General features: G+C 39.1%; 1 protein-coding gene across 3 annotated transcripts; it reads right to left on the bottom strand.

The window, feature by feature from the left end:
- Positions 1–609: 609 nt before the first annotated feature.
- On the bottom strand, positions 610–26,985 carry LOC100555012 (solute carrier organic anion transporter family member 1B1). Of its 3 annotated transcripts, none has more exons than XM_062983170.1 (16): positions 26,835–26,985; positions 22,292–22,408; positions 20,046–20,207; positions 15,381–15,522; positions 14,206–14,338; positions 12,825–12,931; positions 12,261–12,407; positions 9,928–10,026; positions 9,008–9,259; positions 6,962–7,126; positions 5,715–5,910; positions 4,916–5,078; positions 3,016–3,200; positions 2,533–2,597; positions 1,462–1,579; positions 610–977 (listed from the first exon to the last, which is right to left on the bottom strand). In XM_062983170.1, the coding sequence occupies exons 3-16, from the start codon at positions 20,181–20,183 to the stop codon at positions 761–763; spliced, it is 2,127 nt and encodes a 708-aa protein (XP_062839240.1). In that variant the 5' UTR covers positions 20,184–20,207; positions 22,292–22,408; positions 26,835–26,985; the 3' UTR covers positions 610–760. The 3 variants fall into 3 exon arrangements, with proteins under 3 accessions (XP_062839240.1, XP_062839241.1, XP_062839242.1); XM_062983171.1 differs by lacking the exon at positions 26,835–26,985 and adding an exon at positions 24,166–24,182; XM_062983172.1 differs by lacking the exon at positions 22,292–22,408 and having other exon boundaries at positions 26,835–26,977.
- Positions 26,986–27,461: the final 476 nt, after the last annotated feature.

Here is a 27,461-nt window from a genome sequence, read left to right as displayed (position 1 = left end):
ATTATGGTACAGAAGTAAGCAATATTATTTAGAGACAAAATTATTCGCAATCTCATCAAATGGGTATTTCCCCATTCTAGTGCACTGCTGGCATGCTTCTGGGACAGAGTCTGCCAGAGTCCATCATATGATGGAGGGCTACTTTCAGTCGGGCTCTGTTGGGCTCCATTCTGGCAGCATGTCGGCAATGCACTAAGAGGAAGCCCTGAGGATACAGATGATTATGTGTAGCCTCACTGACTAAGCCGGGGCAGCACAGGAGGAAGCCTCTGCGTCTGTCTCGGTCTCGGTTCTATGTGTATATGGGCATTGAATGTTTGCCCTATATGTATATAATGTGATCCGCCCTGAGTTGGATATTAATGCCAAAGCAGGTTTTAAAAATCTTCTTTGGCACGCATTTCTGTCATGTCTGGAAGCACCCTTAGTGTTTAGTGTTTTCACCTCCATGCACTTACAATAAGATTATTGTAATGCCTTCCCTACCCCAGCAGTTTAGTAAGTTTTAATCAAGTCAAGGCTCAGGGACATGCTTGTTCACAAAAAAGATGTTCACATTTCAGCATATAGGATGGTATTACAGAATAATCAAATATTAATAATTAAAAATTAATAATCAAAGAATAAAAGTTTATTCTGTTTTGAAAGGAAAACAGGTAATGCTCTGAAATATACAGCTTTGCTGTCAATTTAATATTTGCTATGCTTATATAACCAAGATGGTCCCATGATCCATCCATCGTTGTCTAGTGAGAAGTTCTTATAGGCAAGTGTCCGTATCTGCCACAGAAGGACCCGCTGTACGTTCACTGTCACTTGGCTTCATTTCTCCATTCAGTGGTTCTCCTTCTTTCCACCCATTTTCAGCAGCATCAGCCTTTTGTCTTTCAAAATGTTTCTTTACAATGATAAAGAACACTATGGCCAGCAAATAGGATGGAGCTCTCAAGCCATATACAAGGCCAAAGAAAGAATATCTGTGGAAGAGAAGAGTCCACACAAAAATGCATTATTTTAACATTCTGCATTTACATTTTTCTTTTTCTTTCTGTTTTTTAATTAGGAAGGAGTATTTAAAGATGAGAGTTGGTGTGGTGTAGTGATGTGAGCATTGGACTATCAGTGTGGAGATTAAAGCTGAAATGCCTGTTAGGCCTTGGAGAGCTATTGGGTGGCCTTCAACAATCACATTTTCTCAGCCTAAGAGAAAGGCAAACCCCTTCTGCCAAGAACACTCCATGATACATTCAACTTAGTGTCTTGATAGATTAGAAATGACTTGAAGACATGCAATATCAAAAGTAGAATGTGCGGAAAGATCTTTGTATAAAACATGAAAATTAACTGATATGGTAAAAGCCAGCTCCTGAGAACTCCTTGTTATTGGTGTCATCATGATGGAACTCATTTCAGTCAATTAGGATATTATCATTGAAGCTTTGGGGTACAAGCACAGCTCACCTGTACACTGTGGCGTCATACAGCCTGCAGGCTCCTTGGCGACTACAGCCAGTGTTGGCCCACTTCAAGCAAGCCTTGTCTATTACTGCACCAAAATAAGCAGGGGCTGGAATTCCAGCTGGAAGACATCAAGCAAGAAATATATATTTATGATATGCTTTACCATAGGGATGACTAACCTATGCTTTTGCCCCTCTTTTTCCTAGTCTCCTCCCAATACCCCTCCCTAGAAGTCTCCAAGAGTCCTTTGAAAACCATTATGTTGTATGGAGATTAGTTTTCTGGCCAAACAGCAAAAGCACTGAACAAGATCCAACATTATTAGGGTCATCTACACTGTCAAATTACTGTAATTTGATCCCAATTTAACTGCCATGGCTCAGTGCTATGGAATTTGTTTCACAGCTTTCCCACCCTCCAAAATTGGCAAAGTTCAGAGAAAAAGTCACATGGAGCAAATAATAATAATAAAAGAACACACAAAACTTTCAATAGGCTCACTCAGTATGACAAAAAGCTTTGAAGTGTTTTGTGAAGTATGGGAAAATTATAAATGAACATTTGCATTGCTAATAAGGAGTACTGGGAAGACATTCATTGTGATCCATAACTATCAGAATGACATTCTTTTTGGGGCTTGTAAAAGACATCATGATGTAATGGGTTAACTGAAAAAGTACGTGTCAGCAGCTGATTGGCTAAGCCTGTGAAGAGCTGCAAATCTGATTGGTTACTTTCTCTGCCATGCTGCTGAGGAAACCAGTTTGAACAGGTTTTACCTCAGTGAGTGAAAGAAACAGCCAAGAGAGAAGATAGCTGCCAACTCTCTAAAGCCTTGTCATTTCTAAGGCATGGAGGCATATTTAAGGATTATTTAAAAGGACTATTCCCTCTGTTCTCTGTGAGCAATCAGAGAAACTATTGTATATATTATTGTTCTGTTTGATCTCTTGAAGTTAAGTAAAGTTCCTGTTACTTCTTTCACATTATTACACTGCAGGGTGACTTTAGGTTCAAAAGCAGATGTAAAGCTTCCATTTAATACTATCCACAATATTCAATAATTCTTACCCAAAGCTCGCATCACAAGCATATGGAAACCAACTGCCAATGACTTCAGTTCTGGCTCTACATTTCTAAAAGATGAAAGGTTAATCATGTTAAACATGCATTTCTATGCTTCTGCAAGGTAGATAGATTGATCCTTTATTTGTTTCAGTGGCAAGCCATTTCAATAGAAACATGGAGTATTCTACAATTTTATAATGTTCACAAACCAGGTCTAAGAATCAGATAAACTATGGGCAGAGTTTTCTTCTTGTTAAGATTTGTCAAGTTAACTTTGATTTATGGTGACCTTATGAATTGAGAGACCTTCTGGTCACCTTATCCTCAACAGTCTTGCTCAAATCTTGCAGGCTCAGAGCTCTGACTTCCTTAATCGAGTCTGTCCATGATATGGATTCAAATGGCCAGAAAAGAGATTCCACCTGAATATTAAGTAGAATTATTCATCACAGCAATATTTTGTTGTTGGACTCATTGGCTACTTACCTAATCATGATCATGAAAAACGGAACCCCTCCTAATGCATAGAAAAAGGAACTTGCTACTTTGATCACGGTGTAATAAATAAATTTCCTTGAGCAGCCATCATTCCTTGGACATTCTCCCAAAACTGCTGAGAAATGTTGTGCCTCAGAATCCGTCTTTTCAACACAACTACAGTTATGGAAAACCTAGAAGAAAAACAAAGGTGATAGCATAGACATCATATTTTCATTTGTAGAGGGAGCTGTTTTGTGTGCTAAACTGGCACCAGGCAGCTGTAATGGACTGGAAGCTTCAATTGAATTGAAGTTTATTCCAGAGAAGACAGAGGTGCCCCGATCATTCAAGAGATAGATTTGGAGTAGAGATTAATTCTGTGTTAGATGGAGTTACATTCCTCTTGAATACAGGTTTGCAGTTTATCAGGATCCCTGATTCATCTCTAAGCCTGGAGTATCAAGCTTCAGCAGTGAACAGGAGAGCTTTCATATAGTTAAAGCCAGTGGTCAACTGTATCAGTACTTGGCTATACATGGCTTGGTTACTTCCAGTTTCAAGGCTTTAAAGAACTTCTTGTAAATAAAGGAGTTTTAATACTGTGCTGAACTACTTTTATTTCTTGCCTTTTTAAATGAATGTGTCTTACTTTGTTTTAAATTGGACTGATAGATTAATTGCTTTTTAACAACAGGGTTTTCCCCCCATGTTTTTACCTAGATATGTGTTTATTGGTATTCTTTTTTGTAAACTGCCTTGAATTCCAATTCTGAGGCAAAATGTGGATAAGAATAAGAAGAGCAAAACTCACAGATTCCTCCCTGAGCCACTTGTTTTTGCAATGAAAGGTGATGAAATTTCTCCTGCCATATCTGGGTTCCCAGTGGGGAATCCCAAAGGAAAAACCTTTGGGTTGGCAGGAGATTTCTCTAGACCAGTGTTCCCAATCTTTGGTCCACCAGTTTAGACCCCCCAAAATCCCAGCCATTTTACCAGCTGTTAGGAATTGTGGGAGCTGAAGTCCAAAACACCTGGATAACCAAAGGTTGAAAACCACTGCTCTAGACCCTTCATAGGCTAGATTTTGAATATCTGTGGCCTGGGTTAAAAGAAGAAAGCTGGAATTCCCCACTTTCTGACAGAAGTCAAATACACCAAGTGATCAAGGCAAGCATGAGTCCCTTCAGGGAGAGAGGGCTGGTTATAAATAAAGTTTGATGATGATTATATCAAACTATGGCTGGTGATGACCACTACTGTAGATGACTTGAGAAATAAGAGGCAACATAGTGATGGAGTAAAAACCTGCTATCATTTCAGTCATAATTGTTAAACTTCTATGTTCAGAAGCAATATCCATCTTCATGATAATTGCTCATGGTGACAAAGTTTTGGTGGGAGAGAACTAGCTAGGACTACTGCTTTCACTCCCTTTTAGGTAGGCTTTCCTAGTAGCATTTGACAGGTCACTATAGGAAACATGACATGGATCCAACAGGGCTCAGGATACCATTTACTCATTATAGTTATTTTGATTGGTAGGTTTGGCTTTTATTCTTCACTTATGATAGTAAGCTTTGCAGAGTGCAGGAGGGCTGTCCCTGGCCTGAAATAACCTACGGTATAAATCTAAGAACTGGAGGGAAATCTTCCTGAGCTTGGAAGGCTGACTTGGTTGAACAACATCTCCTAGAATCCCTCAGCTAACAAGACCATGCTCTAAATCTTCAACAGCAAAGACATAGTTTTGAGTTAAGTCTATCTCCTCATAGCAAGTAAGCCTTGAATTCCAGCAATGACTTTTCAAAAGAAAAAAAGGTTCAGAAACTGTCCTTCTCAAGGGACAGCTCCTCAACCCCCGACACAGATACACAAATAGAAAAGCAGAAATATAAATATAGCTTACTGTTTCTCTTCCGGTTCCTGTTACGTCTTTGCAGCCAGCAAAGCATGCTGACACATATGTGATTCCATTGTCTCCACAGACAGGGTCCCACTGGTTTGCGGGGCATTGGCAGTCAGAGTTGCAGGATGAAGATAAAAGAATGGAGTCCCGCATAATTGGTTGCCTTTTAAAATAAACACAGAGAGATCCACTCAGGTTATTCTAGCAGTGACGGAAATGTATTTATTTAAAACCTCCTCTTTTTCTGCCTTTGCACAGAGCAACAGAGGTGATGATGAAAGAAAAAGAAAATCAAATACAACCTGTCTTCCAACCTAACAAATGTAAACCCAGAAGCAGCAAATATTGTAGCATGAAACGAGGCAAATAATATTGTTAATCAAGAAAAGGAGTCAAGCAAACAGTTACATAACAGATTGTGGTACCTGTTCTTTTGTGATACAGGCTTACATGGCAATATCAATTGCTTCTTCTATTTGAGTGGAAGTGATTTTCTTTATAGTTTCAGCTAGAACTGATATTGGAAAGTTAGCTTGTTTTGTGTCAGAGGCTCAAACTACTATGTTCTTGTTGTGTTTTTGTTCTGCTACTATTTAAGAATGTTTTGACAGTAGCCAGTTTACTGGTCATTTGAAGTCTTAGAGCAGGTGTCAATTGAGAGCAGGTTTTGGGGGTAAAATTGTGGATGTTGATATTACCCATGGACAAGTGGATTTCCATGGCTGAGCAGGGAATCAAACCCTGGTCTCCAGTGGCATAATCCAAAGCTCAAACCACTACATCATGTTGTATAACATACCTATCATAGGAGACTGTTAATCCAGCCACAATGCGGTTGTCACAGCCCACTATCACATAGAAAAGTGAAAATACGAAGGCTATAAATGATGCTGTAAATGCCATTTTTGTTGCAGCGATAATGTTCAATTTGTATTTTTTCATGATGAGCCCTCCTGCAAAGATCCCAATGCTGACAGCAGGTAAAATGGCAATTCCTGAAAAAAAAAAGAAACAGAGGGGAGTGGGGTCACACGGAGGCAATTGATACAGGGTGGACTCCATAAATAGGTTGTTTCAAGCTGGTGTTAGGAGATAATAAGAGTCTGGTGTATACCTTGGCACCCTTCTGGTGAAAGGTGTTGCTCTGGAACTGTTCCTTTAGATCCATCAGCTCGGGATGTTGTGAAAGAGCCTGCCTTAGAGATAATCTGAGAGGTTTCCTCTCTCTTGTAAAGGCCAGTGGCTTGGGAGTGAGGATTCTAGGCTGGACTTTCAGGAAAAGGCCAGCTGGGGTTAGCAACCTAGGGCCAGATGTTTAGTTCAGGTATATCTGAACTAAATAGGTTTTATGTCAATAAATGACCCTTTCCTTAACTCCAATCTCTGTCTGGCTCATTACTTCGTGGTAGGTTATCACTTAATGAGGTGGCTTTATATTGGTGTAAATGCTATTTATGCACGTAGTTGTATACATGTGGCTACAGTTTTGTGCAAGCTCCACAACAGCAATTTAAACCATTGCACAAACCTAGGAAGGACAATGTGAGCCTTAGTGATCAATGAAAAGTTAGAGTAACTGTGACACTATGTATTAATCTGAAGCTATCCCACTTTTTACTTGTACTTGTACTCATAATTACTTGTGTGATGGCCTTATCCAATGTTGTAGCTTAACTACGCCTGTACAATTGGTAAACAGGATTTTGCAACTTTCAGAGAGCTAGTGTGGTGTTTTGGCCATCAAAGGGAGCAGATGCCAAGTTTTGAGAATTTTATTGACTTATTTTTCCACATAATTTGGTTTTAGATACCTTTATTTGGCAGACAGTCTTGATGTTTTAAAGGTCTCATAAAAGGTACAGTCCTTTAAATAGCCAGGGCATAATCCATATATGGCTTTATAAGTCAAAATCAACACTTTATAATATCTGTGGAAATGACTGGGTAGCCAATCGAACTGTTGATGATTTCTTAATCCAGCCCTAGACAGATGGCTAGGTGGACACACAATCAGACAGAAAGACAGAAGTCAAGACTCAGGCTCACCTGTCATCATATTAGACTTGGATGCTGGGAGACTATACTGTTGTTCCATATATTTGGGACTATATGTCAAATAACCAATGAAGCTGCTGAACTGCATCAGTGCTATGCACATCAGGGTGACGTATCTTTTATTGCTCAAAACTCTCTTTAGGGACTTGAAAAACCCTGAAAGAAAGAGATACATGATGGTAGTATAAGCCACACAACATATGATTCATTTCAAAAATCATTTTATATAAAAAGATAAAAATAGGATATGTGGCATCTATATGGGATGCATGGTTACCAGATCTGTTACTGTTTGTGTTGAATTCCGGTTCAAATCAGACTTAATCAATAATCTTCTTAGGGCCCATCCAGACAGGCCCAAAATGTGGGACCTGTCTGGGTTTTTACCGGGGGCATCCAAATGATACCGCCGATAAAAACGAATTAATTCAGAATAACCTCAGTTATTCCAAATTAAATATGGCATTAGATCCGGGCCTACCTGAAAGGCCCAGTGTTGTAAACAAGGGCCGGCACCCTTCTGAACTTTGACAGCACACCAGCTTAGTAAAATCAACAAGCAGTTTATTGAAGAATATATGTAGGCATAGCAGTAGAAAATAGTAAAACAGCAAAGTTCTAATACATAAAATAGTACAAAAACATCAAAAAGCTTCTCTCAAGACAGGATCCCTGACAACTCAACAGCTTGCTGCGAAGCATTTGCTTGGATCCTTGCAGACAAAGTTGCTCTGATTCGCTCCGGGTGAGAAAGGCGAGATAGAAATGATGTAAATAAATAAATAAATGAAAACAAGATCCATAGGTGCATAAAAATCAATAAAGCTAGGCACATAAATCCATGAAATAAGGCAGTAGGAAAATCCCATACATTAAACTGGAGCTCGATAACACTTGGTACTTTTATTTCGTGTCAAAGGCATTGCATAATAAATAAATTTAAAAGTGATGAAAATAAAGGTAATCACAAGCAGCTAAATATTTTTAGACCAAAAATGGGCAACAGCGACCACATTGTCCGTAGCTTTAAACAACTCTGTACATGAGGCAGGACATTGTGGGCAAGCATACATATGAGGAATTGTTTGTTATGCTCCACAGTCACTCAAGGTGGAGGATTCCTCCAGGTAGTGCCATCTTGCCAGGTTGTCTTTTGATCTGCCCACTCCTCTTCTGAGTCTGTTTAGGGACTTCTAAGTTGCCCATTCTTGGTTTGCCCCTGGAGGAAGATCCTCATGGGGGGCCATCCAGTTGGGATGGCCTGGTTTAGCTGCCCAGACGGATACTCTTGCTGTTGCTGGGGGAACATTAAGAGGAGTGGTGGTTCTCATGAAGCCTTTCCTTGATTTGAGTCTGGTGGGAGGAGGCTAATAGTCATGTAGTAGGTGGTTTTCACAATGTCGCATGGCAGACTTGTGCCAGACAGGACAGGCATACTCAGCAGCTGAGTCAGACAAGGCCAGGGCTGATGTTCTTATTAATTGTGAGTCTGCACCCCATGCACTGCCAGTAAGTTTCCACAGGATGTTGTTGCGTGCAGCTACTTTGTGCTTGGTGTTCATGCAGTGTTTCCTATATGTTAGTGTTTGATTTAAGGTGACACCAAGGTATTTAGGATGGAAACAGTGTTTGAGCTCTTGGCCTTCCCAAGTATCTTTCAGTTTCCTGTTGGCGTCATGGTTACATAGGTGGAAAGCACACACAACACTTGGTACTAAAAGTGCTGAAAACAAGAGCGTCATGAAATTTCAACATTGACCCAACTGAGTTTTAGCCCAAATTTTAAAGGAATTATTCATGTTGCTAAGTCTATTTCAAGATGAGGATCAGCACCTTTGGCAATACTTATAAAGATCAGAAAAGCTTTAGCATCCCATTGACATGTTCAGTATAAAAAGGCTCTCTATGCTGATTCATGATATAAGAATATCTCTAAACAAGAGAAGGAGGGAGAACGGAGGGAGGGAAACCTTGGTAATAGTATTGAATGGCTTCCTTGCTTAAATCAAGATTCCCTAGATTTTCTTATGGACCTACCTTTCAAGTTTCTTGAGTTCTCTGCTTCTTGTTGAGTTTCAGCCATCTGTCTGTGGCTTTTATGATTTTGATCTTTTACTTTGATAGTGTCCAGCTTTTTTGTTCCAGGAGCATCCCCTTCTTCTTTGTCCAGACTTTTAGGCAAGAACAAGAAAGGAATACCAGAAATCAGGTTCGTGACAGCAGCTGCTAAAAAGCCCAGCCACCATGCACCGACCCAACGGGAGTCAGTTGGAGTTATAGTAATTGTACCTAAAAGTAGAGAGATCCATTATATGTATGTTCATACAGCACTGTCAAATGTTCATGCAGTATAGAGCGAAATTGTCCTAATAAGCTTCTAAGATGAACAACAACATGAGAAAGTTAGGGAGGAAAGTAAAAAGAATGTGAAACATGTCCCACTTGAATAATTATTTCCAGTGGACAGGGGCAATAATCAAGCTGTGCCTGTCCTGATGTCGCTGGACTGAAGCATCCACTGATTCTATCCAACATGTCCAATATTTAGAGACCATGGCAAGTGAAAGTCAACAATATATGAAGGGGCACAGATCCCTTATATCCTGTTGTAGACACCTTTCTTATGTCCTAGTTACTGCTTCAAAGAAAAAAGTTGAGGTGCATGACAAGATGATACATCTACCTTCTATCAGGTCATAGGTACCTGTCTGTTTATTCAGCTAAGTTGAGCTCCAGAAGGGCCCATCCCTGCTTTAGAGAGAACCCATACACACACAGTCAGCATGTGATCATAGCTTTTGAGAATGTAACCCAACATAGAAATATCTGTGCATGCAACTGGCCAGGAGTTTCAAGGGAACACACTATGAATAATAGAGATAGCAGTGCTATATCATGTAAACCAGTATAGCAAACCATGTTGCACTGAAATTATCCATGTCCAACTTGCATCTTACCTAGATCCACAAAGCCAACATCCACATATATTCTGGCTAAGAGAGATCCCAAAAGGTAGCCAACCATTGGGCCAATCATTGCTATGGTGTGTAAAATTCCTACAATTATAAAGAAAAAAGGATCAATAAAGTCCAAGCAAACTTCCTCATAGATACTGCATTATTTTCTCAGGTATTTTTCTCAGTTACTTTTAATTTTTTTTTGTTATTTAATATTTAATGTTTATTTTACCTAAGTGATATTTGTCTTTACTGTTCTAATGTAGCACAAATCTTATGTAAAATCATACTACGTATTTTTGACATTAATATTGAAATCTGAAATATATACAGAAAGTCTTTACTGAATGTCATTAGTTAAAGTTTGTGTACATAACTGTGCGCTGGGTACACCTTTCTCTTCTCTAGAATCAGTACTATTTTAGAGCCAATTTGAACATTTAATTGTTGTATATATACATCAAGGGAGCCCCCAGTGGTGCAGCAGATTAAAATGCTGAGCTGCTGAACTTGTTGACCAAAAGGTCGGCAGTTCGAATCCGGGGAGTGGGGTGAGCTCCCTCTGTTAGCCCCAGCTTCTGTCAACCTAGCAGTTTGAAAACATGCAAATGTGAGTAGATATGTACCGCTCCAGCAGGAAGATAATGGCACTTCATGCAGTCATGCCAGCCACATGACGTTGGAGGCAGCTACGGACAATGCCGTAGATGAGCACCAACCCCCAGAGTCAGTCACGATTAGACTTAATGTCAAGGGGAAACCTTTACCTTTCCTATATACATCAAGAGAGCAAGTGTGCTATCATGATTTGAATTCTGAACTGTCATTCTGGAAGCCAAGGTTTGAATTCTCAATTTCCGATGGAAACCCACAGTTTCTCAGACTCCAAAGGAAGAAAATGCAAATCCTCTCTGAATCCATCTATAGGCGATCACTCATGGCTAAGTATGACTGCCTTCCAAGGATAAAGTATTGGTGGTAGGTCTGTAAGTACCCTTCCAGACAGGCCCTTATTCCAGGATCTGCTCCCAGGTTTTCTGTTTATCCCGGATTATCAGGCAGTGGGAACTCACATAATCCAGTTTAATGCAGAAAACCTGGTATCAGATCCTGGGATATAGGGCCTATCTGGAAGGGCCCTAAGTGATTGTAAAGACCTATTCTGGATCTGTATGGTCTTTCACAATGAGGACATACATATCCAGATGGAAGGCATTCATAAATATTGCCAAGAAAACACCATGATAAATTTTAGATGTATGAGAATCAGAAATGTCTTGGAGGCACCCAGCAACAATGTCTGCACCTAAGATTTTTTTCTATGAAACTGAGCTGAAAGAAGAAATGCTTGTATCACTGGAACATTTGAGATATGTGACAAATCCCCTACTCTTTAAGTCACAGGTAGAAATTGTACATCTTATAGGTCAGTGGTTCTCAACCTGTGGGTTCCCAGATGTTTTGGCCTTCAACTCCCAGAAATCTTAACAGCTGGTAAACTGGCTGGGATTTCTGGGAGTTGTAGGCCAAAACACCTGGGGACCCATAGGTTGAGAGCCACTGTTATAGGTCATAAACAAAATGCTCCAAATATAGGGATAGAAGACAATTCCATTCTTTGGAAGAATACATTTTATAATGAAAATGAAATACAGTCTTCATTTTAGAAAGCTAAACTTACAGTAAACTGTAAAGAACAACCTGGATGAAATGTGTACAAGTAGTGTATCTTGGGACCAAAAGTGTTTTAGATTTTGTAATACCTGTACAATTTCCATACGTGTACTTAATGAGATTATCTTAGAGACTGGACCTAAATCTAAATAGAAACTCAATTGTTGTTTCATATATACATAACTTTATACTACATGTTGTCAGTGATCAAAGTTGGTGTAGACAAAATCATTGGAAAGCAAAGGTACCAATGTCTCAGCTATTCAAGTGGTCAATTTTGGAGTATTCTGTATTTCAGAATTTCAGATTAGGGATGCTCAATCTGTATGTCCAAGCAATGTTTTTAAACATACGTATTCATGGATTAGTTGACTGAACAATGTGAGGATAAAAACCTTTTTAAAATTGCTGATTTTGAAATTGATTCATTAATGTTTTCTTAAATGTCTTTTTGGGGTTATAATAATAATAATACCATTAAATTGTATTTGTTATCCACCTCTCCCCATAGCTCAAAGTGAGTTGTATTTGGGCTTGCCCTTCTGCTAATGACAAAACTCAGGTGCATTTTAGCAAACATAGTTGAATATCTACCACTGTCAATTACAGATCCCTAAGAGGACCTAAGCACAACACAATCCCACCAGTTCAGACATTACCAACATAAAAGGGAGTATCTTCTTCCCTAGAGAAATCATCAAGGTAAGAAATGCCCAGAGGAGTTATTGGTGTTTCACCGATTCCACGTAGTACGTTCCCCATCAAAACAAAAATCCATGCATAAGATGTAGTTTCTTCATTGCAGTCTGTAAGTGAAAAAATTACAATACAAATAAGAGCAATTTCCCAAATGAGTCCAAATGAATATAGCTGATAACATAGGAAAAAATGGAACAGATGTTGATTCGATTCCCCCATGTGTTCAAAAACTGCAATGGTGATTTTTTTTTTTTACTGTATCTCTCCATTCTGTTATGCCAGGCCAACATCAGTTGATAAGATTTTAATTCAGTGATGTTACAATGATACCTAGTGAAGTGGACTAGGGTTGGTAAGTGCATAACATGGGATCACAACATGGATAAATTTACAAAAACCATTATGGAAAAGAAGTGGTGAATTTGGCACAAGGGTGAGATTTTTTTGTGGTGTCCCTCAAAAAACATAATGTTTTAGTTGTCATGTAATGCTTACATATATCCACTAAGAATGTGCAGCCTTACCTGAACTTGAACTTTTTTCCAATCCTAGTTCTGCTTGATCTGCTAAGCAAGGAGAGAGACTGGAAGATGAATTGTCTGATGTTCTTGATAATGTATCATATTTATAACTGAAAAGAAAAAAGTTAAATCTAGTAATTGTAGATGAATGAATATGAATATATGTTTTCTGCTGGGAAGAAAGAACAGTAAGGCTGAATCTACACTGCCCAAATAATGCACTTTTAACTACATTATATGATCAGTGTAAACCCATAAAATGCAGTTCAAACTGCATTTTACACTGACCATTTAATGCAGTTCAAACTGTATTATTTGACAGTGTAGACTCAGCCTAATACATACAAACAGACACACTATTTAAATAAGAAGTGGTGAAGTAATGGAATTGGAAACAATTCAATCAGTGATGTTTTATGGTAAGTACAGAGGTTTAAATGAGAGTTTCCCAAGCCTTTAATAACAAGAATGCATTAGTTCAAGATTTTGCTGTTGTAGAGATTCACTTTCAAACAGAGCTTAGAAGGTTAGTTGAGAAAATTCATGGGTTGCTGTTACACTTTCAACAGTTACAAAATGTAGGAACTGCTTTGCCTTTTACTTATTGAAACAAATTAACATTTGAAATACAATCAATATTTTAAAAGATCGGAATGTCAAGTGCTGATTTGTAGATGTGCACCAAGTCAGATGTGAGGTAGGACTTTTGGAGCTGAATAGAGTTCACCATGCGTACATTCGTTATAGGAAACATCATCCCTACAGATGCCGTTAAGCTGAAATTTTGGCAACTCCAGTGAGTATAGACATTGTTTCCAAATGCTGACAGTTGCATTCCAACACCTTGCAGAGCTGTGTGATTCTCACCCTTGCCTTGTTTTCTCACACACATACACAGACCTAAATCTAGTTTTAGTTCTAGCCTGTTAAGGAAAATGCTGAATAGTAAAAGCGAGCTCTATATCTGCTGAGGATACATTCTAAGACGTTTTGTAGATATCTGAAACTTATATTTTTACTATTCGTGTGCTGGAGAATACCACAAAATAGCACTGGAGTGCCTAGAGAGAACCACAAGTGCTTCTGCAGGGAATATAGTTTTTGGTGCATTGGGTAAATGAAATCATGAGGATCAAATCGGTGGATAATGTGGTCATACTGCACTTACATAAGAACAGCTCTCCAGTTTTCAGTCTGACTGTCTTAACCAAAGTACAAATCCTAGGATACCTTAGTCTAACAATTGAAGTGTGTAGTGCAGTTACATCTTCATTACTGTAGATGGGAGAAAAACTGAGATGGTTGGAAAGGAATGAAAACCTGGATCGCACGATGGGAAGAAAACATATCTCGATAACCAAGATAAATGTAGATTCATACTTACTATCCCATGAAGAAGTGAGGCATTGCTGTTAAAAGGCTTCCAAGCGACATGATAAAACAGCCAAGAGCAATTGCCCTTGGTCGGTGAAATTTTGCCCCAAAGTAACTCACAAATGCAATTACTAGCAAATTCCCTGGAAAATAAAACAAACCATTGTTAATGGGGAGTATTTCACAGAACCATGGTGTTATAGAACAGGACAGTTGGAAGATACATCTAATGGCTGCTGGTGCAACTTCTGCTTACTCTCCAACACTCTTGATTTGGCCAAGACATTCCTAAATTATCCTCTGCTGTTTCATTTTGCCAGCTGCTTTTAAAATATCCCAGATTCTCTCTCTTCCCCCTTTGTCCTCAGCATGATTCCATTGCTGCCAATGGAATTCAAAGCACAAAATATAGACCACACTCTGTGACTCAGGAGTGGGAGGAAGAGAGGAGCGGTAGAATTTTTATCTTCCTAGTGGGATCAGCCAACTGCAGCAGCCTCTCCTAAATTTTATGGTTTTTCACATCAATTTTTGCAATCTTGAATACATCCTGATGTCGCTTGGCTGCAGATGCCTGGTTTCCATCCCAAGGATATACCCCTGCCAATCCAGAAAATCTACAGCTGAAGCATCCCTAACATACGGCTTTCCAGTCTATGTTTAAAATGTTTCCAATGAAAGTGAGCCCCTCACTTTAGAGAGCCCATTTCACCATCAAACAACTCTTGAAGCTCCTTGGGCCTTACAGAGTCCAAAATAGAGTGCGTATTGCTTTCTGGCTCCATCAAACAAGGTAAACATTTGAATAAAACCATTCTTATCCACAAAAGATTTCAGGAAGGATTTGCTTTCAGGGAAAATGCCTTAGCTATATTTTTAAAGAACCAAAAGCATGCAGTGTTGTCTTTGTATGCTATAAGTAGTATTTCAGGAATCGGGCAACTTCCAGAGAAGAGTGGGACACAGAAGCTTTGCCTCACCAGAGATGCTGATGGGCGGCACACATCATAATTGCCCTAAACATGAAGTGGTCTAGAAGTCATTTCCTGTTTGTGTTGATTTTAAAGCCCCCTTCTTTAAATGCCTCCATGTGCTAAAGTTACACAGAAACCCAACCAAAGAAATTATCCTGGGGCCATAAGTGGGCAGCATGCTGCATTTTGTCCACTCTTTGGTCCCACTTACCCATTTCAAAGCCTCCATCCATGAAGCCAGCTGTGGAAGAGGAAATGCCAAATCTTCTTTCTAGTTGTGTGAAGGAGCTTTTCATCATGGCTGCTGAAAATACTTTGCTGAAGTAGGTGAATGCCAAAGCAGCAAGGAAGGCCTACCAAAGATGGAAAGGAAAAGAGAAACAGCACTTCAACAAAGACCAGATTTCCACCAGTTGATGGGAGCAATTCATTTGAACACATTTCAGAGCTCCTTCCACACAGCCCTTTAGCCCAGGATCTGATCCCAGGGTATCTGCTTTAAACTGGAATATATGAGCCCCCACTGCCAGATAACCTGGGATATACAGATAATCTAGGATCAGATCCTGGGAAAAGGGGCAGTGTGGAAGGACTCCTAGAAGGAAAAATATTGCACAAAACTCTAAATCCTAGAATTTCATAGCATGAGGCCAAGGCAGTTCATATCATTTCAAACTGCTTTAATTCTGCAGTGTGGACATAGCTAATGGTATATCAATCATGGATTACAACAGACAATAATAATAATAATAATAATAACAATAATAATAATAATAACTTTATTTTTATACCCCGCCCCATCTCCCCAAAGGGACTCGGGGCGGCTTACATGGGGCCTTGCCCGATACAACAATCAAATATCAATAACAAAGCAAAAGCACAATTAACCAATAAAAACATCAAGACTAGTTGAATGTTGCATATGTTTAAGTTGACCCTATGGATTCAACCAACTATGGTGCCACACACACACACACACACACACACACACACACACACACACTGATGTGTACACATTAAAGATGTGTATGAAAATTTTTCTTTCATTTTCTTCATGCTATTGTTTCATTTTGACAGTTTGTCTACACAAAACAAATGATGGCATTTTCATAGGAAACGAGAGGTGATACGAAAATGAAAGCCGCATGATGCATAACAATAAGCAGGTAAGGATCTGGGAATCTAACCTGAGCCTGGGAGAGGAGAGAAAAATGCCTCCGCATTAGATCTGATCTGTGGAAATGGGGGTTAATATAATGATATTATTAATAACAATAGTACTCTGGGGAATATCAAAACATTTTAAAAGTTGGTGGGCTAAAAGGGATTGAAATGCCCTCAGTGTGTGGTGATTTTCACCACTCTAGCCAAAAAACCAAGGGGGGGGGGGGAGAGAGAGAGAGATGAGCCTCCAATGACATGAAAATTTTCATGTTTTTCGTTAGCTAGACAGAAATTTGAATCGTATAGGTGGCCCATTTTTGTTAGCGGGACAACACAAATGAAACTACACAAAACAAACAGCAATTCCACATGAATGCACAACTTTAGTAGACATACTCTTCTATATCCTCCCATCATTTTACAAATCATCAGGAGCTAGATGTATAATGCCATATAATGCAGTTTCAGAATGCAGATTGACTGCATTTACCAGTATTCTATGTCAGTATAGAAGACACATATAATCCAGTTCAATGAAGTTGATCTGCATTCTGAAATTGGATTATACCCAGCCATGTTTTCTCTGGCACTCAATGCAGTTGTCAAGCATTTTATATAGGGGATGACATTTTACTACACCACTTTAAATAATGGAATTTGAGCATCCAAGGATTTTGGTATCCATAGGTCATACAATGAAACCCCAGTGGATACTGAGGCCCAATATATATTTATGTGTATTTTTGCAAAAGATGTGTGAATCTCCTAAATATTTTAAACTCACGAAACATTTATTTATTTATTTGCTATATTTATACCCCGCTCTTCTCACCCCGAAGGGGACTCAGAGCGGCTTACAGACGATGGCAAAATTCAATGCCACATTATACATACAGATAATAAATATAACATTTGAAATTATAAAACAGTTAAAACACAGAAATGCAATAAGACAAATTAAAAACATAGTTTCCCAATCACATTCCTCCCCACAGGCCAAACATAAGCCTGCTAGTAAAAGTGGTCTTATTCATGGCAAATACTCAGGCCCCAGGGTCTCTCCTGCATCAGGGCCCAACAAGGTTTATCTTCTTGTATTAAATGTGCAAATGATAATTGGATTTTCCAACATCTGAGCTTTTGTAGCCCATTAATTATGCATTTTTAACTGAGCAAGATACTGTGCAGTCATTATTTTAGAAAAAACCTGTGATTTGTTTCGTAATTTCTCCCTACTTTTACAGAACAGAAGCCAAGGAACGGTTTCAGGTTTAACTGCATGAACAAAGCTGAGTCCCACATTGCTAATTATTTTTAAAGCTTAAATATTACCCAGTTTAGTCAACACAGACTCTTAGTTATTTCTTTTGCCCCCAAACTAAACAGACTTGTGACATAAAAGTACATAAAAGTTACAATTACTTGTATAACAACTACAGATGAGTAAACAAACTAAATCAGGATGTGTACTTTGGGATGCTACTAAAAGGTCTGTGTTTTTCAAAATGGAAAACCAACAGGTGGTGAAAAGATCAGACTTTTTGAGCGGAGGCAAAAACAACTAAAGTACGTATTGTCACCCTGTACATCACAAGAAAAGTCTTCATGCAGAGATTTCATGTTACAGTTATTACTGTTCAGGTTCTAAATTGCGGTTGATGTTGTTTTATGTTGTTTTATGTGGCTATAATGTTCTAATTTTGCTGACTTGTGTTTTAATCCGTGTTGATCGAGCTTGTCCCCATGTGAGATACCCCAAGTCCCTTCGGGGAGATGGAGGAGGGATACAATAATAATGTTATTATTATTATTATTATTATTATTATTATTATTATTATTATTATTATTATTATTATTATGACACAGCAAACAAGATAGATATGCTGGATTTCATATCACAAAATCACAAATCGAACACTTCCCAAGTGTCTAGGACTGTGTGATGTATTTTCGGATGATGCGCGCAGATCCCAGCAGGGTGGCCTTTTGCAGCTGGCAGATCGTAATTTTGTCAATGTCTATTGTTTCCAAATGCCGGCTGAGATCTTTTGGCACGGCACCCAATGTGCCAATCACCACTGGGACCACCTGTACTGGTTTCTGCCAGAGTCTTTGCAGTTCAATCTTGAGGTCCTAATAGCGGCTGAGTTTTTCCTGTTGTTTTTCGTCAATGCGACTGTCACCTGGGATGGCAACATCAATGATCCAAACCTTTTTCTTTTCCACAGCTGTGATGTCTGGTGTGTTGTGTTCCAGAACTTTGTCAGTCTGGATTCGGAAGTCCCACAGTATCTTTGTGTGCTCATTTTCCAATACTTTTGCAGGTTTGTGATCCCACCAGTTCTTTACTGCTGGGAGGTGGTACTTGAGGCATAAATTCCAATGAATTATTATTATTATTATTATTATTATTATTATTATTATTATTATTTCATGTGGAGATAATATAAAGAGCATAAGGCTGGATTTCTGCAGTGCACTGCACTGGACTACCTTTGTACCAAATATAAAAACTTCAGTTACTTCAAAACATAGCAGCAAGATTGGTCACTGGCTCATCTAGGAATAATCATATTGCACCAAATATTAAAATCACACTATGGAAAACCATTTAATTTCCACGCAAATTATGAAATGCTGTTTGCTATCTTTAAAGCCCCACATGTTTGAATCCCATTTACATTCCGGATCATCTCTACCTCCTAAACCCAGATCCTCTGGGGGATATTTACTCCATCCAGTGAACATTTTCTTCAGCCATTCCCAAACTGTGGAATAAGAAGAGCTCCAGGCAGTCTGAATTTAAAACAGCATTAAAGACTGGTCTCTTCTAGACTGGCAGTCATATCCATGTTGTTATGTATTTTAACTGGGTTATGTGTTTTTAACTGATGGTATCTGGTTTTCAATAGTTGTTATATTTTGCATTTTTAATCAGTTGTTCCCAGTCTTGATTCATGGTTAGAGGCAAGGAAGCATTATTATGACAGAGCAAACAAGATAGATATGCTGGATTTTATATCACAAAATCACAAGTCGAACACTTCCCAAGTGTCTAGGATTGTGTGATGTATTTTCGGATGATGCGCGCAGATCCCAGTTGGGTGGCATTTTGCAGTTGGCAGATCATAATTTTGTCAATGTCTATTGTTTCCAAATGCCAGCTGAGATCTTTTGGCACAGCACCCAATGTGCCAATCACCACCGGGACCACCTGTACTGGTTTCTGCCAGAGTCTTTGAAGTTCAATCTTGAGGTCCTGATAGCGGCTGAGTTTTTCCTGTTGTTATTCATCAATGCGACTGTCACCTGGTATGGCGACATCAATGATCCAAACCTTTTTCTTTTCCACAACTGTGATGCCTGGTGTGTTGTGTTACAGAACTTATAATTTGCATTTTTAATCAGTTGTTCCCAGTCTTGCTTCGTGGTTAGAGGCAAGTAAGCATTATTATTATTATTATTATTATTATTATTATTATTATTATTATTATTATTATGATTATTATTATTATTATTATTATTCCAGATCAGTTTCCCAATATAGAGGTGGTCAGGTGTTCCCAGGTATTTTTACCCCCTAGAATTTTTTCCCTTTTCTAGAAATCAATAAAAAAATGTAATGTCAGTATTTCTGGCTTAAGAATGATTAAGAATTCTTATCATTAAGAATTACTTTTTAAAGAATTCTAAGAATAAAATATCCACAAACCTTGAGTCCTTTGCAACAAGACGTCTTTGTTTTGGCAGGTAGTTTCTGGACAGCTTTCCCCTCCACAGACTGTGTTTCAGTTTTTGCCTCCATGGCAGATTTGTGCATGTTCTCCAGTTCATTGTCTACCACCTTCATGGTTTCTGATCTTGAGTGATTTCCCTACAAAGAAAACTCTCAAATTAACGACATATAATGCATTCTTCTTTTACTTGCCTTGCTTTTTATTTCACTTTTTAATGGGATATATGTGTTGGGAATGACCTTCAAACCTATATCACTAGGACTCAAGATTATTCATTGACCCAAGTCCAGGACTTCTAATTTATTTTATTTATTTACAGCATTTATATTCTGCCCTTCTCACCCCGAAGGGGACTCAGGGTGGATCACATTGCACACATAAAGGCAAACATTCAATGCCATAACATAGAACAAAGACAGAGACAAGACGCAGGCACGGGCTGGCCTCGAACTTATGACCTCTTGGTCAGTGATTTGTTGCAGGTGGCTGCTATCCAGCCTGCGCCACAACCCGGCCTAAGTGGGCAGTCCAAACAGCAATCATAGTGGGTTCAACACGTGCCTTCCAAGAAGGCACAGATCAAATCCACTATCAAATGAATTCACTATAAAGCAGGGTTTTCCTGCTTTGTGACAAATGAATTCATTTTTAGGTGGAGCATCATTTGGATGCCCCACTTGAAAATGCGGGAGCTTCCACTTTTAAAGGGCTGTTTGAATGCGCCCGAGGAGGGGCTGCAGCAGTTTGCTCTTGCCTGAATGCCTCCTCTCTTCTCCTTTCTGTCAAGTTAATTCAGTGCAAATTACTTTTGCATTTTGGACTCAGTTTGCAGATATGAAAGAAACCTGAGGACAAATGTGGAAAGAAAGAAGAGAGAGAAACTAGGATGCATTTGAAAATGCGGGATGGTTGAAAATTTATTGGAAATGTTGCCAACTGTGGAATATGTCACCGCACAGTTTTCTGTAAAATTCTGGGTTTGTAGTTTAAGGTGAGGTCTTCAGAATTTTCAGCTAGATAGCACTAGTGTCTCACAAAATGCATACCACTTGGTTTCCTTTGTATTTTATAATACATATAATCTGTACTGTGAAAGGCTCACTGGAACCTTATTAAATGGGCAGTTTGCATTTTTTTGACCCCAAAGAAGTTCGATTCGGCATTCTGAAAAGGCTGGGAAAAGAGGAACACATGCCCCCAGGATCACAATTTATTGAACCCTTTATTTTATGTACAGGAGGCACACACTTTTACAGAGATTAGGGGTCCATGTTTTTTTGTGAAAAAAACACAACTTATTTTTAAACCTTTGAGCCGACCTTTCTAGATTCATAGAGAGAGCATATTAATGAGATCTTTGAATAATCAAATTTGCACAGTTAAACACACAACTATGGGGACCAACTCTAAAGACACCATTACTTAGCTTATGCCTATGGATCAGCCTCAGGCCTGTAGCGAGGGGGCGGTTTTAGGGGCTCAAACCCCCCCCCCCACCAAATTTTTCAGGTTATTAAAAAAACCCTGGTTTACTCATGAATTTTAACTGGTTAACCAAATCCCCATGCTAAGTCTATGAGACGCAAAACATTAAGAGTCCCTCCAGACATTATTTCAAGCAGATATTGACAGGTTTGTAGCGGGGAGGGGTGTGTGCTAGGGGTTCAACCCCCCCCCCCCCGAAATTTTCAAAACCCCTCCCGAATTTTTTTTCTGGCTACGGCCCTGATGAGCCTTAATATATCAGCAAGTACTTGTATTTCATCTGATGTTAGACTGCCAGCAGGACATTTTCAGCCATACGTTGCCACAATTCTGCCTTTTTCACAGCCCATGATGGGGGCGGACAGGTTTGAAACTGCTACTTTATGTTGGAAAACATCCTCCAGTTCAACTATATAGAGATCCAGAATCATAAACAGTTGTGCAGAAGAAGAAATGCCAACATTTCTTCCTGGCAAAATTCCAATTTCTACATAACCATGAAATGTCCAGATGACCTGATCTATTTTGCATCTAGTAACCCTTGAGAAGATATTTCAAGATTTGATAATAAAGCAATAAACATGCTCAGGTGAATTAAGCTGTCATTTCTTGTTGTTCCCTTAAACTGTTATAGCAGATCTGCTAAAGAAAAGAAAAAAGTCAATTATTATGCCAGCACCTAGAATGCCATTAAGAATTCCCCATTTTTCCCTGTTGGAAACAAAACTTCACCTACCTGCCTTGCCGATCGGGTGGCTATGGCATCATTTGATATGCTGTTTTGTGTAACATTTCACCTTAAAGGCAAGCAGTCCTGAGGTTCATATGGGAAATCATTAACTTTCCCAACTTCCTAAGTAAACAAAAACAATCCTGTTTAACTCTTCTTTTGTAATATCATTCTTCTCCTCTCTCCACCCATGGTTTGAAAGAAAATCCACATGTTTCTTTAGAGTGAGCCTTTTAAAAAAAGATGGTCTAGATAGAGAATATTCTGATGCTGGCATATTTGTGACCTTGCTTTGAAAACATCCTGTGGTTTGTTTGGAAGCAGAAACAGCTATTGTTTCCTATGGCGTGTTCTCCGTTTCATCCAAGACTATGAAAAGATGTATCCATCTAATCGCTGAAAAAATAAACATGGAGGGAGCAGAATGTCCCTATTTCATCTACTGAATTTGAAGCTCTTATCTCTGAATAGTACCCCATTAACTTCAAAATGGGACAGTCAACATGCAAGAATATGCAAGATTGGTGTTTTGCTGTGGTGTGTGTGTGTCTTACAGAGTATCCACTTTTGTACCTTATGTTCTGCAATTATAATAATCTGTTTAGAGTACTTCATTCATTTCTGTGTTTGGGTTTCCTTAGCTTTCTCTGGAAATGTGAATAGAGAAGATGGTATTTCTAGACACAGAAAACAGAATGTAACAATCATCCTTCAGCACTAAATTATTTCCAGCATGTCAGTTTCACATTATTAAATCATATGATTTGATTTGCTTATCTATTACATTTATATTCTGCCTTTCCTACCATAGGTTCAAGGAAACAAATGTGGCTCTCCTTTCCCCATCACAAAAAACCCAAGAGGTAAGTCAGGCTGAGAAAGAGACAGCATTTTGTTAGCTTTGGCCCAGCTCTAATTCATAAATGTCATTTTGGATTTTGATTCTGTACTCTGTGGTATTAGCTCCTCCTCCTAATTAGCAGAACCCAGCACTTTTAAAAACTTATTCCCTCAATTATCAAGACCCCTCTCAACAGAAAAGTCTTTATTGTGAAAAAGTAAGGGTGCTAGTCTAACTTCCCAGAAAGGGAATTCTATAGTCTGGGGGTAGCAGCTGATAATGCTCTTTTCTGTGTTCTCACCAGAAGTACCTGAGAGAATGGTGGGACAGAGAGAGGTGACTAATGAACCACTTTTATTCATTGCTCCAGGACCAAAATTTTAGGGAACCAAAATGACTGTCCTCTTTTTCCAAAGATTCAATACAGGTTGAGCATCCCTTATTTTGAATTCCAAAATACTCCAAAATCATACATTGTCCACATGGGTGACTGAGATATTGATACCTTTGCTTCCTTATGATTCAATGTACAAGAACTTGGTTCCATGCAACAAGTGTGTCAAATTGGGTTGTTGTATGTCTTTTGGGCTGTGTGGCCATGTTCCAGAAATACTCTCTTTTGACGTTTCACCCACATCTATGGCAGGCATCCTCAGAGGTTGTGAGGTACCTCACAACCTCTGAGGATGCCTGCCATAGATGTGGGCGAAAAGTCAGGAGAGAGTACTTCTGGAACATGGCCACACAGCCTGAAAGACATACAACAATCCTGTGATCCCGGCCATGAAAGCCTTTGACAACACAGTGTGTCAAATTACTTCCAGGGCTATGTATGTAAGGTTCATATGAAACATAAACGAATGCCGTGTTTACTCTTAGGGTCATCTCCAAGATATCTTATCTTATGGAGAGAGATAAATCATAAATCCAAAATACTTCTTCTACCAAACATTTTGATAAGAGATACTCAGCCTGTATACGTTCAAAAATTACTTGGATTCTATTGCAATAGTGAAGCAGGGATGTACACTGCCCAAACCTTAATGCTCTTATTCTTGCAAATTCTTCAGTCTCCCCACAGAGCTCCTAAAAACAAAAAGATCATTGACCCCAGATGTTGATCTCTTAAGATATGACATGCCACTGATAAAGAAAACAATAGTGAAGCCTATTAAGAACAACCAAATCTTTCCCCTCCCTTTACCACTTGTCTCATTGCTCTGCTATTAAAAACAGGGATAGATTTTTACATCAGCAATTTGTTGCCCATCTCCTTCTATATCTGTTTTGATTGGGGTTTTTTGCTGAGTTCATTTCTCTGGCAGTGACTTACCCAGCAAACAGATCAAAAAGCAAATAGCATGTTTGCTGTCTTGAGCTAGAGATGGAAATCTGAACTGTTCATGTAACATGCAATCCAAAGTTCAGAATGGATTCCTTTTGCATTGCAATTCATGAGTGGCGTGATGGGTATGAAAGAATCATGTGCCTGTTTGCCGTTGCATGTGGGTTGGAGACAAGATGCAGAGTTACAAAATGTTATCCTTCTATCCTACAGTTATGAAGCCAGAGTCTGGCTGGTGACTTGAACTGGTATAAGACACCATCAGCATTCACCAGGCCCAGGACAAGAGTTATGAATATGCCTCCCTCCTAACATTTAGTAACAGTCATTATAGCTACTCTCTGGGCTACTGAGATACTAAATTTTATTTTTTTATCTTTAATGGACACTACTGGGTTTTTTTCAGGACTTTCCATGGATGACAAATCTATGGATGGTCAAATCTATTATATACAATGGCACAGTAAAACAGTATACCTCATATAAAATGGCAAAAAGCAAAGTTTGCTTTTGGGTATTTTAAAAAAAATATTTCCAAGCGGTGAATGGTTGGATCCATGGATACAAAATCAGGTAGGTCTGGAAGGCTGGCTGTATTATCTGTTTTTCACTGTGTATAGTCCTCTTCAATATTGGATGAGCAAGGGCCTATCAGGATGCCATATTAAAACAATTTAATTGGATACTGAATTGCAAAATCATGGAAATTTTAGTTTTCTGACACACCTGTACTTTTTGGTAAAGAAGACTAAAGGTCTTATAACACTACAGCTCAAATGTTTCCATAGCACCGAGCCATGGCAGTTAAAGTGGTGTCATGTAGTTGCATCCTGAAAGTTTATGCTGGCTGAAGAATTCATGTTTAAAACAATGAACTTTCCCAAGTTCTTGATTATGATATTAGTGCTTTACTGCAACAGGAATGGCTGTATCTGCAGTGATTACAATCCTCCAGTCAGAAGGTGGCAGCACAACCCTGCAGATAATACCATATTCTCCATATACATCAGCATAGCTATTCCATTTTCCAACTAGGTTGCAAGAAAGGAGTGCAGCATGAAACTTGCCTGCTTATTAAGAGCATTAAGAACTTTGAAGCACGAATACCTCCTGGAATACATGCAATCTCAATTTATTTTGGAAGGTAAACAGAACTGGGCCTGGCTAGTCCCTGGATGGAAACCAGCCAGGAATATCGGTAATGCTAATATAATGGCTGAGAAAGAAACCTTGAGCGCTATTGTGAGTTAATCAGTACTGGGCTAGATGTCTCAATGGTCTGACTATTTGTAAGGCAATTTAGTGCAATCATATATCTAAATGAAATAAAAGCAAGGAGGCGTGGACATCTTATGCAATAAAAGCTACAAAAGTAAGAAGAGCATAGGAGGTCTCAATATGGTATGGAATTATTCCAAATAAATTCCTAAATCAACAGGTCAAAAATTGTGTCATTATGTAATGTCTCAGTCTGCCCAATGGTAGACCCAGTGCGCCTATTCAAAGTCCTGCACACCATTGATATGCAATCTTAGGTCCTCGCCTTTCTTACACCTTTATCTTTCAAGAGAACATGAACTAGACTGCCTTTCAAATGTGACCTCCATAATGTAAAGCACATGGCTATACATGAACCTGTACTTATAGCAACAGAGAGAGTGGAAGAACAAGAAACATACCCTCCAGTATTTTACAAATGAAAACTGGCCAGTCAACATCAGAATGTGTTCAAGATGGCAAAAGTTATTAGTAAAGAAGACCAGCTAGGACAGGGGTTCTCAACTACCAGAAATCCTAACAGCTAGTAAACTGGCTGGGATTTCTGGGAGTTATAGGCCAAAACACCTGGGGACCCACAGGTTGAGAACCACTGAGATAGGAGATGCCACAGCAGTTTGAACTTGCCTGAGTCTACAGGAAAGGGCAAAAAATATTCCACTCCTCTTCACTTCTGCTCTGAGTTAACTGAGTACAAACTACTGAATTTTGTTTGCAGAAATGGAAGTAAGCTGTCAGAGTGGACAGTTTGGGGGTATAAAGAAATTTAATGATTCCCACTATCAGAAATTTCACAATCCTCTAACAGATTATTTTTTATTTTTTAAGGGAGAAAGAAAAGTAAGTGCTTCATAAGGAACAAACAGGAAGAAGCAAATGAAAAGGGGCTCTTATAGTGTACAAATCAGTGTCACTGGCATCTATAGCATGTGTTACGCAACAAGAAGCAGGGTAATTATTCCAAGACAATGCAGCTCAAGCTTGCTACTAAATAAACCCATTCCTTCTCCCTTCTGTTTAGTGGAAGAGGGACACAATGTCAAAAGGAATGAAGATATGAACAGAGACCTCAAATCTGACATTACCTTCTGCGTCTCTCTGTGGTGTTGGCGAATATATGGGGGTGCAGACCCCAGCCTTGTGTGAACATAAAGAAGGTCTCAAAGAAGAACGCTGCACTTGTTTTTTCCAGCAGTCGACAAATCTGGAGCCGAGTCATTGCATTTTGGATTATCGGAGCATTTCTAAGCAAAAGCTGGGAAGAGAGCCAACCCCTTTCCCCCTGGAAACAGGCGCAAGTTGATGCTCGGCATTTCTGAACTGGGATGAGAGCCAAGGGCTCCTGCCACAACTGGGGATAGGCCAAGATTAAACTTGTCCGAGGTTGGGGGCCCGGTCTAAAATCCTAGCATGCCAAAATCTACAAGTATGCAGGATTGCCTGGCTTTTCTCCTTTCAGTTTTATAGTGGGCTGTTCATTGTTTTGGATTTATCACTGTCATTTGAATTGGGCTGCTAGTACACTCAAGGAGGTATCGACTATCTATGATAAGAGGTATCTAGTTTCAGTGCCACGAGACAGAACCAATGGAAGTGGGGTTTAGGTGGTATATTGGCCTAGAAAACCAGGGAAATGACTGCGATTTTCTGATGGCCCACTCCATTGAGAAAAACTCGCAGCTCACTTATTTTACAACATACATGCATCTCTT

This window comes from Anolis carolinensis, chromosome 5, assembly GCF_035594765.1.
Source record: "Anolis carolinensis isolate JA03-04 chromosome 5, rAnoCar3.1.pri, whole genome shotgun sequence".
NCBI classification, from domain to species: domain Eukaryota; kingdom Metazoa; phylum Chordata; class Lepidosauria; order Squamata; family Dactyloidae; genus Anolis; species Anolis carolinensis.
The sequence above is the reverse complement of the archived record's forward strand: the minus strand, read 5'-3'. Positions and strand labels throughout refer to the sequence as shown.

Excerpts from the sequence above, each read along its gene's own strand:
- LOC100555012 (XM_062983170.1), bottom strand. The coding sequence starts at position 20,183 with ATGAAGGTGGTAGACAATGAACTGGAGAACATGCACAAATCTGCCATG. Across the intron at positions 12,408-12,824 it reads GGAAAAAAGTTCAAGTTCAG|ACTGCAATGAAGAAACTACA; the intron begins GTAAGGCTGCAC and ends TTTCACTTACAG. Across the intron at positions 3,201-4,915 it reads CAGGAACCGGAAGAGAAACA|GTTTTCCATAACTGTAGTTG; the intron begins GTAAGCTATATT and ends TTTTTCTTCTAG.